Raw genomic sequence first — 14,054 nt, forward strand, 5'->3', positions numbered from 1 at the left:
TGTAATTTCTTATCTATTTTTGCTAATGAAAAAATATTTCACAAACATATTTATTTAAATTTAAAGTTCAAGTTTTGATGTACATATTTTTATGCATAACTAAAAACACTATTTATTTATTAATATTTTTTTGCTTTATGACATATATGAATTTATTTTTATTTATTTGTTATTTCTAGTTATGATTATTTATTGTATAATTTATAAATTTTTTATTAATCAATCATGAAAGCGGATTTTAAGGTGTCCTGCACCATTTATGGAGTTATCTACAACATAGTGCGTTTTCCATTTTATCAGACATGAAACAAAAAAAAATTGATTGGTGTAGTTATTATGGATTTCTTTTTTTGGAAATATGTCCCGCTTATTTAGTCACTTTTCATGGTCTTAATGGCGTACGAAGGAGTGTTATTAATGAACTTGATATCTTATTCTCTATAATCATTGCTCACATCTTGTCAATATTATTGTATATTTTTATTGATGAGTAGCATGCATAAAGCTGAATTTTCAATAAAGCTGAAATCCTTTTGTCCCGCTTATTTAGGTCACCATTCATGGCCTTAGTGGAAACTACCACATTCTATATAAAACTTTTCTAAAATACCACATTTGAAATATCTTTTTTAACCTACCACAAATCAACTTTTGTCAGATAATAGAAAGACAAAACTGTCCCGGTAGAGAGATAAACTTTCTTGTTTTTAATTTGACGTGGGACCTAGAATGACATGAATTAAAAAAATATAAAAATAAATAAAACCGTTGGACCATCGCCGAAAAACTGCCAGAAAACCGTCGAAGTACCCTGGAAACCGCCAGAATACCGCTGGAAATCGCCAGAAATCGCCGGAACTCCGTCAAAAACCTCCGGAAAACCACCGGAGCACCGCCGAAACACTGCCGGACCACCACCACCGCCATCCACCCCTATCCACCACTACCCTTAAACCATAAAACCCAAAATTGTAATTTACCCTACCCTTGATCCTAATTTTTTCTAATTTTTTCAAATAGATGGTTATATTATTTGTTAGTTTTTTTTTAGTTATTCACCCTTTAATTTATCGGAATCAGCTTTTTTTTTTGCAAACTCTGAATCAGCATATAAACTATTTAATATTATAAATAAAAATTGTAATAAAGTAAGGACACCAAAATTATTAATTATGTTATAAAATATAATTGTGATTAATCCATCACAAGACACATGTCATGACACTTGTTCATGTAATATTACACAACACACCACTTGTCTTTTGTAGTTCACCACTTCATTACCAAATGTGTGACTCATGTCTTTTGGAGTTCACTATAAATAAGCGATTTGCGATCCGTCATAAGTTTGAGGTAACATTTAAGTTATGTTAAATTTGTTTAAATTTGATTTAATTTAATTAGTTTATATGCATATTACTATATGTATTATTTATAGAGTAAAAAAAAAACTATACATTCATTCTTGATCTAATGGTAGGCTATGCCTCCTTGATCATTTAGATCTACATTCTTGATCTAATGGTAGGCTCTGCCTCCTTGATCATATGTTCAGATCTATATATTTTAAATCATATGGAAGGCTTTGCCTACTAAAATGATTGTTTTAATTTATGAATATATTTTATAGCTTATAATTTTGTTTTATAGTTTATATTTATTGCTAAAACAAGATTTTACAAAATTATTTCATAAAATTTTATATTTAACAAATTGTCTTATTATTTATATAGTAATCATGTCAAACTTGGCAAAGCTTGAATTCGCCGCCCTTGATGTCTCTGGAAAAAATTATATGACATGGGCATTAGATGTAAAATTCTATCTAAAAGGGAATGGGCTTCTCAAAACCCTTGATCCGTCAGAAACGGGATTAGAAGAGGAAAAAGCAAGAACCATGATGTTCTTGCGTCACCATCTCCACGATGGTTTAAAAAATGAATACATCACGAGAGAAAATCCTGCAGATCTCTGGATCGCGCTCAAGGATAGTTTTGATCACCAAAAGTATGTTATCTTACCAAAAGCCAAACATGAATGGCTAAACCTGAGGTTTCAGGATTACAAAAGTGTAAGTGAGTACAATTCCGCTTTGTTTGAAATCACTTCAAGGATGGCTCTCTGCGGAGAAGAAGTTTCCGATTATGATATGATCGAGAAAACATTCCAAACTTTCCATCCTTCAAATGTACTCCTGCAACAACAATATCGAGAAAGAGGGTATACTTGATATTCTGAATTGATGCAAGTTCTGCATGTTGTTGAACAAAATAATGAGCTCGTGATGATAAATCTTCAAACCCGTCCAACTGGATCAGCTCCACTTTCAGAAGTGAATGTTGCTACATCCAGCTATAATAATTGGCAAGGACGAGGACGTGGAAGCGGACGCGGTCGAGGCCATGGTAATGGTCGTGGAGAAGGTCGTGGACAAGGAAAAGGAAGAGGTTTCTCTCCTAATGACTTCAATGCAAGAAAAACCAACAAGCATCTTCAAATCAATAATGTTGGTCGCGTTATAAAGAAACAAGGTGAAAGTACTTGTTATAGATGCGGCATGAAAGGACATTGGTATCAGACCTGTCGTATTCCAAATCATTTGGCTGATCTGTACCAAGCATCCCAAAAGGCAAAAGAAAGGGATGTTGAGACCAACCTCATCTATGATGAAGCTGGACCTTCTTTCCATGGCCTAAACGATGAACCCCATCTTGATATAGCAGATTTTCTCGTTGGTAATGAAAACAGAAAATCATGCGAATATGGCCGATATGCCATGATATGCTTTGTCATAGTTTGATATGTACTTAATGTTTATAAAATATCTTTTTGGATAACAGTTTTATTATAATATATAATAAGCTTTTTTGTAAGACTTTCTGTTATTTTATTAATGTTTATTTTATAAATATTTTATTTCAGAAAATGTTAAATTTTGAGATTGAGGATGGAGATATGTGTCTAGCAGACAGTGCTACGATGCACTCAATACTTAAAGAGAAAAAATATTTCTCCTCTCTCAAAATAAAAGTGAGGCTTGATAACGCTGGTGAATTCACTTCACAAGCTTTCAATGACTATTGTATGTCAATAGGAATCGATGTGGAGCATCTGGTTCCTCATGTTCATACACAAAATGGCATGGCTGAATCTTTGATTAAACAACTACAACTTATTGCCAGACCGTTAATATTGAGAACTAAGCTCCCAATTTCTATATGGGGTCATGCTATATTGCATGCTGCGGCATTGGTCCAAATATGACCAAGCGCATATAATAACTATTCCCCTTTACAATTAGCATCTGGCCAAGAGCCAAACATATCCTATCTCCGTATTTTTGGATGTGCGGTTTATGTTCCTATAGCCCCACCGCAAAGAACAAAAATGGGACCACAAAGGAGATTGGGTATATATGTCGGTTATGCATCACCGAGTATAATTCGATATCTTGAACCGCAAACTGGTGATATGTTTACGGCACGTTTTGCCGATTGCCATTTTAATGAAGATGAATTTCCAGCATTAGGGGGAGGAATTAAACAAGTACCAAAAGATATTTCATGGTATACACCATCTTTGATATATCTTGATCCCCCTACAAATCAAGGTGAACTGGAAGTTCAGAAAATTGTACATTTACAAAGTTTGGCAAATCAATTACCAGATGCGTTCATAGATACAAAAAGGGTGAGAAAGTTATATATTCCTGCTGCAAATGCACCATCAAGAGTTGAAATTCCTAGAGAGGAACTTGATGGAAGCAAAGCTAATGAACCTAAGGTTCAATTGAAACGGAGGAGGCCAATGGGCTCTAAAGATTAAAATCCCCAGAAAAAAAAAGAAAATGGGAGATGAAAAGGTTCAAGAAGAACCAAATAAAGAGAAAAGTCATCAGGATTATATAGAAAAATATGAGGTTTCTATTCATTATGCCAAAATGGAATGGTATGGTATAGAGATGAAATCAATGATGATAATGGAATATTCAGTTTTTCTGTATCTAAAGAGATCGATCATGAAAAAGACGATTCAAATCCAAGGTCCGTATCATAATGCCAACATAGGCCTGATTGGGAGAAATGGAAAAAGGTATGCAACTTGAGTTGCTCTCCCTCAATAAAAGAAATGTCTTTGGACCTCTTGTCACTGCATCTAAATATGTAAAACCTTTTGGTTGCAAGTGGGTATTTGTGCGAAAAAGAAATGAGAAAGATGAAATCACAAGATATAAAGCGCGACTTGTTGCACAAGGTTTTTCTCAAAGACCTGGAGTTGATTATGAAGAAACATATTCTCCAGTCATGGATGCAATTACATTCAGGTACTTAATGAGCCTAACGGCTTCTAAGAATTTAGAAATGTACCTTATGGATGTAGTGACAGCATATTTAAATGGATCATTGGATAATGATATATACATGAAAATCCCATAAGGATTTAAGATTCTTGAGGCATTAGACTCTAAGCCTAATGAAATTTGTGCGATCAAATTACAGCGATCACTTTACGGATTAAAACAATCTGGGCGCATATGGTATAATCGCTTAAGCGAATACCTGTTGAAGAAATGGCATGTTAATAATGAAATATGCCTATGCGTTTTTATAAAGAAATCTCACAATTTTCTGGTAACAAAACATCTCAAATGATGCAAATAGGATTTTCAAAGTTTTGAAATCGATTCGACCAAAATTTTCTGGTAACAAAACATCTCTTTATTTAAAATTGTATATGATATATTGAAAACCTTAACATGTTCTAAATAATTTATCACGTTATCAATTGTGAATGTCTCTAACATTCTTCTTAACTCGTTATTGTAATTTTTATCATGTTAACATGTAAAGTAAACTTGATTATATGCCGCATATATTTAATAGTTAACTATATAAATTTACAACCGAAATCACTAAATGCCTCACAGTTATTTTGGTATATATGACATAAATAAATAAGTAAACACAATAAATATAAATTATCACCTAAATCATAAACTTATCGCGCTATCAAATGATTTAACATGATATATTTATAAGCTTAATTACATATATATTGTTATCGTGTTAATCCAATAAACAATTATCTAACAAATTCATAATATGTTTTACTAATGCATTTGGTGAAAAATTTCTTCAAAATTTAATACAAAATTTTTGGATATCAATATGTAATCTTATCTTGATATCATATTTGTAACGCCCCGACCGCCACCTCTCAGTAGGCCCTATGTCCAATCCCAGTCCATGGGCCCACCTTCCTTAATGGGCATTACGTCCTCTCACTAGGCCCATGGGCCCATCTATATCCGACGGTCGGTTTGCTACGTCCGGAAAGCTTTAAAGACTCGTTACCGTTCAAACAAGTCACCACATGATATTTTCCTGTGTTTTGTCCTCACTCGCACAGTTCTGACAGTCACTTCCCGGTAGGTCACCCATTTTAAGACTACTCCAGTATAAGCTTGCTTAACTCTGGAGTTCTCTCAGTACCTTTGAGTGAAAAGATAAGTGCACTTTGGTGACATAGTGTAACGCTCCAACCGCCACCTCACAGTGGGTCTCATGTCCAATCTCAGTCCATGGGACCACTTTCCTTAATGGGCCTCACGTCCTCTCACTAGGGTCTTGAGCCCATCCATATCAGATGGTCGGTTTGCTACGTCCGGGAGGCTTTAAAGACTTGTTACCATCCCTACAAATCACCACATGATCTTTTCCTGTGTTTTGTCCTCACTCCCACAGTTCCGATAGTCACTTCCCGGAAGGTCACCCATCCTGAGACTAGTCCAGCTCAAGCACCCTTAACTTTGGAGTTCTCTCTGGCCCCTTGACCAAAAAGATAAGTGCACTTTGGTGATATAGGTGGTCAAATCAATTCTTTTAAACCTCTTTGCAAGTCTCTGAAACCGGGAGTGTCACACATAGGTGGTTAAATCAATTTTTTAAACCTCTCTGCAAGCCGGGGTGTCACAATTCAACCCCACTAACAAATCTCAACATCCACGTTGCGCACCAAGACTGTCACCCCCGATGGTGTGAGTCCACTCGACTCCACACTCGTCTGGGTTCGGCTCTGATACCACTTGTAACGCCCCGACCACCACCTCTCAGTATGCTCCATGTCTAATCCCAGTCCATGGGCCCACCTTTTTTAATGGGCCCCATGTCCTCTCACTAGGTCCGTGAGCCCATCTATATCCGACAGTCGGTTTGATACGTCCGGGAGGCTTTAAAGACTTGATACCGTCCCTACAAGTCACTACATGATCTTTCCTTGTGTTTTGTCCTCACTCGCACAGTTCCGACAGTCACTTCCCAAAAGGTCACCCATCCTAAGACTACTGCAGCATAAGCACGCTTAACTGTGGAGTTCTCTCAGGACCTTTGACCGAAAAGATAAGTGCACTTTGGTGACATAGGTGGCCAAATCAATTCTTTTAAACCTCTCCGCAAGCCGGGATGTCACAATAACCAACCATGGAGAGAACCTCGGCTCCGCCCTCCTCCATATAGAGACAACATTGCGTCGAAAAAGAAGATGCGGTATTATGTTGTAATCATTTTTTTGGGTCAACATATTAATCTTACATATTCCAAACTGAAAAAGGAGAAAGTAGGAGAAAATTTTGGTTTAAAAAATTAAGAAATAACTATCTTTCCATTAAAAACGTTTTACCAATAGAACAAAGTTGAAAGCAATATTTTTGAATAAATTATTTTGTTAGATGAAAAATATGAGACGATCTATGTTTATATAGAAGTGAGTATTTATAAAATTTAGAATAATTAACTGTATATTTTCTTTAATTCCATTTCTATTTTTTTGTAGAATTAATAACTCAAAATTAAAAATAAATGTTATAATTCCGAATTTATTGAAATATATATATATATATATATATATATATATATATATTTATAATCTCCTTATAATTATTTTTAAAAAATAATAATTTATGTAAATTTTGTAATTTTTTGATAATTCTCCTTTTACATTTTTGTAAATTTTTAATCTCAAACTCCTTCTATTAAATATTAATTTTTACACATGTCAAAATCTCATATTGATATAAAATTGACACATGTCAAAATCTTATTAATGGCTAATTCTCAAAACCCAACTTTATATAATAAGATGATTAAACAAATAAACCTAGTGATTTTATGACTAATTTAGGTTATTCAACATAAATATATATTTTATATAAATATATCACTCTAAAAAAAAAAGATGTATCACAAGTAAACCAATTATCATGGTAAACTCATCCGGAATAAATCTCAATTCTTACTTTTGCTCAATTTTCACTATGATCATAGTTATGATACCTTTGATACATTCAGAAGCTCTTCAAATTCTACAAGCTAAAGATTCATTTCGAAGTCACCTTACGAGAATCACGATTCAAAATGATAATGACTATCTTCTTGGAATCCATTGTAAATTTAGAGATGAGGATATAGGCTTTCACATACTTGGTACAGGTGAATTATTAGCTTGGAAATTTCACGTTAACTATTATTTATCGACGCTTTATTTTTGTGGTTTTAGCCAAAGACAAATAAATAAAGGTGTGTTCACAATTTACAAAGCATCTAGAGATTTTTATAGATGTGCAAACTGTAAGCAGAGAAAGATGGTTTTCATGGATATCATGATATTCTTAAAAAGGGTTCTATAATTTTTAATTGATTAAAATAATATAAAATTGAATTGTTTAAAAAAAAAATGTAACTCATTTGATTAAAATATAAATATAATTAAATATAACCTATCAATATTAATTGTTTTTTCTTTGATAGAAGTTTTGTGAAAACAGTTTCTAACTCCACCAACAATTAGAACTTTGAACCGCAACTTCTAATAACATTAATTAACTGGAAGAAAATAAAAGGGCCAGAAGGATGCATAAAAAGAAATTTATTCCGTGGAAGCGATAACAGATGTCCACACAAAACCCAACTCATTCAATTATCACAATATTCACAATCACAATCATTCATGTAGCATAACAACAACACGTACATCCTAACACTAAACATATTCATTACTGCGTATACAAAAACTCAAGGAATTTACACACATATTTTGTACTTAACTTTTCAGCTTTTTGTAACTAATTTTTCTTATCATATAAAATGCTTCTTTAAAGAGTGAATCAGGAAAGATTACAGCTTAAATAGTATCACCATAAACCAAAACAATAGTAAATCAAGATAGTAAATAACTGAGAGTACATAACCGATATTACATATTTTGATACTCTCCTTCAAGATGGAGAGTACAAATTATGTAATCCCATCTTGGACAATAGATAAGTGAACTTCGGTTTTGGAAGTGGTCTGGTGAGCAGGTCAGCTAACTGATTTTGTGTACCAATCTTGAGAGCTTTCATAAAACCAGAAGCGACTCGTTCACAAACCACATGACAGTCCCGATCAATGTGCTTCGTCCGTTCGTGGAAAACAGAGTTCTGGGCAATGTGTAAGGCAGCTTGATTGTCGCAGTATATGACAATAGTATCAACCAGCGAAACCTGCAAAGCTTCAAGTAAAGAATTGATCCAGAGCAACTCATAAGTAGTATTTGCCATGCTTCGATATTCTGCTTCAGCTGAGCTTCGACTAACAACATCTTGCTTCTTCGATTTCCAGGAGATAAGAGAGTCACCAAGAAAGATGCAGAATCTAGAAATGGACCTACTTGTCTCAGGACAGTTTCCCCAGTCAGCATCAACAAATGCACGAAGGTTGAGAGTGGATGTAGCAGAATACAACAGTCCTTGACCTGGATCATTCTTCAAGTAGCCAAGTATACGGTAAGCGGCATCTAGATGAGGCTTGTGTGGAGCATTGACATACTGACTTAGTTTGTTAACTGCAAAACAAATATCTGGCCAAGTGACTGTCAAATACACCAATTTTCCAATTAACCTCCTGTAATAAGACGGTTCAGGAAGCAGCTCTCCTGTTTCATCACTCAACTTCAGATTCAGTTCCATAGGTGTTGAGAAGGGTTTGCAACCAAGATAACCAAACTCTTCAAGTAACTCCAAAGCATACTTACGTTGACAAATAGAAATGCCTTCTTGTGAGCGAGCTACTTCGAGACCCAAGAAATAACGCATCTGGCCTAAGTCTTTTAGCTTGAATTCCTGAGCAAGAAAAGATTTGAGAGCCAGCACTGCTGAATCTTTGTTACTCACTAACAAGATATTATCCACTTAAACAAGAAGAGCAAGAAAACCATATGAGTTTGATTTTACAAACAATGTTGGATCAAAGGGTGACTGAGTGAAACCATGTTGTAGGAGAACACCCGAGAATTTGTGAAACCATTGGCGAGAAGCCTGTTTTAAACCGTGTAAAGACTTGACAAGCCGACAAACAGGTTTCTCTGGCAAAGTCTCCCCCTGTCGTGGAGTGTATCCCTGTGGCAAGGTCATATAAATTCCTTCCTCCAAATCACCATGGAGAAAAGTATTTGTGACATCCATCTGATTAATGCTCCAATTGTGAATGGCAGCTAAAGCCAATATTAAGCTGACAGTAGTAAGCTTAGCCACAGGACTAAAAGTATCAATATAGTCAACACCTTCTTGTTGTGTATAACCCTTGGCAACCAACCTAGCTTTATAGCGTTCAATGGAGCCATCAGATTTATACTTTATTTTATAAACCCATTTACAACCAATGGCATGTTTGCCATCAGGTAAAGAACGAATCACCCAAGTTGATGTACTCACAAGAGCATCCAACTCCATGTTCATTGCATCAAGCCAATGTTGCAACAACACTGCCTCTTTGAAGGTATTTGGTTCTTTTTCAGCAATTATGGCAAAGCAGAACAGACGATACTCAGGAGAGAGTTTATCGTAGGACAAAGAAGCAGAGAGAGGATGAGCAGTACCATGAGAATAAGAAGAAAAAGAAGGAAAAGAATGTTTTGTGGTAATGTTAGAACAATGGTACTGTGAAAGATAACTAGGAGCATGTGTTTCTCTTCGTGGCCTAAGAGTGTTTTCCATACCATTCCGAGCTTGATTAGAGTTTAAAGTGTTTAATGGAGTAGAGGATCATGATGGTGTGTGGACTGGAACAGTGTTTGACTCAGTGACAGGATTAACTTCAGGCCTAGTAACAGAGAAATCATCATATATATATTAATGCGTTTGATTTTCATGGAATGAATGCAGCACATCATCAAAGAAAGTAAGTCCTGGTGTTGTTGTTTTATCAATAAAGGGAAAATTTGTTTCATGGAAATTAACATTATGAGTAACGGAAACAACATTTGATTCAAGATCCAAGACTTTATATCCTTTAAAACCAGGTTCATAGCCAATAAACGCACATGCTCTAGCTCTATCAGTAAACTTATTCCTATCATGTGAATGTGTAGATTCATAACACAAACAACCAAACACTTTTAGAAAAGAATAATCAGGAAGTTTCTTATACAAGATTTCAAAGGGTATTTGATCATGCAAAACAGGTGTAGGTGTTCTATTTATCAAGAAAGCAGCTGTAGAAACACATTCTGGCTAGTAGGCAAGAGGAATGTTAGATTGAAAATAAAGTGATCTTGCAACATTTAGAAGATGCTGATGTTTTCTTTCAACAACAGAATTCTCTTGAGGAGTATATGCGCATGAATGATAATGAAAGATGCCAAGTTTTGAAAGTAAATCAGTGAATTGAAGTTCAGGAGCATCGTCATATCGAATGCTCTTAACTTGTACTCCAAACTGAGTATTAACTAGGTTTAGAAAGGATGGAAATATTTTTGTAACATCACTTTTAAGTTGAAGAAAATAGACCCAAGTGAACCGAGAGCAATCATCAACAATGGTAAGAAAATAACGAAATCCTTTTGCTGATGTAACATGGAAAGGACCCCAAATATCAATGTGAATCAGAGAGAAAGGTTCCTCAGAATTTTTTTTATTATTTGAATCAAAAGACAACCGTTTTTGTTTTGACAATATGACAAACTTTACAATGAAATTCTGAAAGTTTCTGAGGAATATTTAAATTTGAAGACAAAGTTTGAACTCTTGAAATAGATGGATGACCAATACGCTGATGCCAAAGCTTAGGATAAACAGCAATGAAAGCTACATGATGATTTGTATCAGGAAGGCGCTGATGGTGTAAGAGATAAAGATCATTGTATTGATCCCCTTCACCAATCATCCATTCCTGAGTATGATCCTGAATGAAACAAGAATCATGATAAAAATGCACAGATAATTTTTTGTTTGTTTTCGTTAATGAACTAACACTAATGAGATTTAAATGGAAAGAAGGAACAAAGAAAACAGGATGAAGAATAAGACTACACTAAGTTTTACTATTCCAGAATTGTGAATGGGTATTGTGATATTGTTTGGGAGAGTAATATTAGTGTGATCAACTCGGTAGACATTAGAGAACATCCTAAGGTCACAACAGATATGACAACTAGCTCCAGTATCAAGAATCCAGATAGTACTTGGTAAAGTAAGGCCTGTTTCGAAAGCAGAAATATAGTGAGAAGGTAAAAGTGATTTACCTTGAGCTGAAATAGAACCGTGATGCTGTGAGACATGCGTTGAACGTATGACTTGATACGGAGAACCTTGAAGGTGTCTATTCAATTGAGTAACCAGCTGAGTTATCTGTTCCCCACCATGAGATCTACTGACAGGAGTAAAGGTTCTTCCAGATTGCACCATGTTAACAGAATGATTTATCATTGTAAGTTCCATTATTAAAGCTAGTAGAATGTTGTCCAGCAGGAGTAGAGTTTCCACACGAAGATTGTCCAGAGGATTGGTAAGAAATGCCATTATAAAAGATAGCATGATTTTGTGGAATCTGAACTTATGGACCTTGTTCTGTAGGTTGAGGATAAATCATTTGTTCGGAGGGCTGAGAATACACCATATAAACTCCATTATGTGGTGTGAGATTTCCTTTAGACTTGTCTGCACTGTAGCTAGAGTTTGGAGGTACTTTGTATCCAGGAGGGTATCCATGGAGCTTGTAACAGCATGCTATTGTGTGACCAAGCAACCCACAGTGAGTGCAGAGAGGACGAGGTCTTCCTTGTTGAAATCCTCTCTGTTTCTGATAATTGACGGAAGCTTGATACACAGGGGACTCTGGTACAGGCAGTGGAGAAGTCAAACACCTCTGTTTCTCATCTTGAGAAATGAAGTTAAAGATTTTGGTGAATTCTGGAAGTAGATCCATCATGAGTATTTGACGGCGAGCTTGAGTAAATGACTCATTCAAACGCATCAAGAACCTGACAATGTTACGCCTCTCATATAACTGAATCCATCGATCGTTACATCCACAAGTGCATCCGCCACATCTACAGGTAGGTAACTCTTCAAAATTCTTCAATTCTTCCCATAGAGTGGTAATTTTAGTATAATAAGCACTGAGATCTAAAGATCCTTGATGTAAGCGATCGAGTTGATCTTGAACACTATAGATCTTAGACAAATTGCTTTGCTTAAATCTCCCTTCTAGATTCAACCACAAGAGATGTGCATCATCAAAATAAACTGTTCCAGATCCTATTTCCTTCGAGACTGAGTTCGTAATCCAGTTACATACCATGTCGTTGCAGCGAGTCCAAGATCCAGAATCTGAGCTTGTTGAATTTGGTTTAACGATTGTTCCATCAACGAATCCAAGCTTGTTTTTCGCATTAAGAGCTTTTATGATCGAGCGACGCCAAGTGTGGTAGTTGGATTCTCCAGTAAGCTTGTCGAGGACCAGGTTCACACCGGACGTGAAGAAATAACGGATTCTCGTAAGGATCAGAGCTCCCAGCAGCTGGATTAGTCATCGCGAAGGCGGATCTAAGATTTTGAACGGAGGAAGAGCACGATCGGAATGAAACGCGATCGGAAAAAAAAAAAGAGAAGTTGAGCTATCAAATTGAAGAGAATGAAACAAAGATTCAGAAAAAGAAAAAGAACAAGAGGATCAAATGAAAAATTGATCTTGCGAAAGAAGATGAATGAAGCGAGCTCGAAGAAAAGCTCTGATACCATTTCAGCTTTCTATAACTAACTTTTCTTATCTTATAAAATGCTTCATTAAAGATTTAATCAGGAAATATTACAGCTTAAATAGTATCACCCTAAACCAAAACAATAGTAAACTAAGATAGTAAATAACCGAAAGTATATAACCGACATTACATATTCTGATATAACTCAAACCATCTGGCTTATTATTTTCTAGCTTCTTACTTTTTTATATATAAAATGAGTTAAATGAGACGGATATGCGGCCAAGTTGCCAACCCTAACTCAAACCATCAACAGTCATATGAAAAACTAAGTACATTCCTAATATTGATATTTACAATTTGCATACTATTAAACTACTAATTTTAAATAATTAAAATTTTCACATAAAAAATAATAATTTTACACAGTGCAAACAAAAACTATTTATTTAGTCATTTAATCCGTTACTTTATTACAAAAAGAAAACACTACAAACTGAAATTATATAATAATAAAAAATTTAAAATCTGTAAAATTGCATTAACGTCAGCAAGTGTCTATATGTGAAGTGGGGGGGGGGGGGTGTTGGTGGTGGTGTGTCTTTCCAACTATCTTGCTTTTGTGGCAGACGTAATTTATATTCGTAACCTTGAGAAGAGTTTGGTGGCTCTGGAGATATCCATGGAAGTACTTAAGGCAAAGCGAGAAGATGTGTTAAGAAGGGTGCAGGGAGGAAGGAAAAGGCTTAACGAAGTCAAGGTATGGCTTACGAGTGTTCAGACCTCCAAGAAAACATACCATTGACAAGTATTGTAGGTGAATTCGTTAGGTGTAGGCCAAAACTAGTTGTTTTGGATCTGTCTAAGAATTTGCGTCTTGATTTATAAAGAACATTGATTGCAAGACTACCTGCTTGTCGCCAAAGGTTGAAAAAACTAATGCATCTGTATCTAGCGAGGGTACAACAAGTCTTTGGAGTATGATGGGATATCAAACTACTAATTTTAAATAACTAAAATTTTCACATGAAAAAAAAAGA

The 14,054-nt window shown here is 35.2% G+C and overlaps 2 protein-coding genes and 1 pseudogene across 2 annotated transcripts; 2 read left to right on the forward strand and 1 right to left on the reverse strand.

Annotated features, from left to right (window-relative positions):
- Positions 1–1,738: 1,738 nt before the first annotated feature.
- LOC147940173 (uncharacterized) lies at positions 1,739–2,230 on the forward strand. The gene has a single exon (XM_087461182.1). It carries the CDS (start codon positions 1,739–1,741, stop codon positions 2,228–2,230), a length of 492 nt encoding a protein of 163 aa, XP_087317308.1.
- A 5,013-nt stretch (positions 2,231–7,243) lies between these two features.
- LOC104709598 (S-protein homolog 24-like) lies at positions 7,244–7,787 on the forward strand. The gene has a single exon (XM_019229167.2). The coding sequence runs from the start codon at positions 7,259–7,261 to the stop codon at positions 7,682–7,684; it is 426 nt and encodes a 141-aa protein (XP_019084712.1). The 5' UTR covers positions 7,244–7,258; the 3' UTR covers positions 7,685–7,787.
- Positions 7,788–11,187: 3,400 nt separating this feature from the next.
- On the reverse strand, positions 11,188–12,846 carry LOC147940174 (uncharacterized; annotated as a pseudogene).
- Positions 12,847–14,054: the final 1,208 nt, after the last annotated feature.

The sequence above is a fragment of the Camelina sativa genome, chromosome 8, assembly GCF_030686135.1.
Source record: "Camelina sativa cultivar CO46 ecotype springtype chromosome 8, ASM3068613v1".
In the NCBI taxonomy this organism is placed as follows: Eukaryota; Viridiplantae; Streptophyta; class Magnoliopsida; order Brassicales; family Brassicaceae; genus Camelina; species Camelina sativa.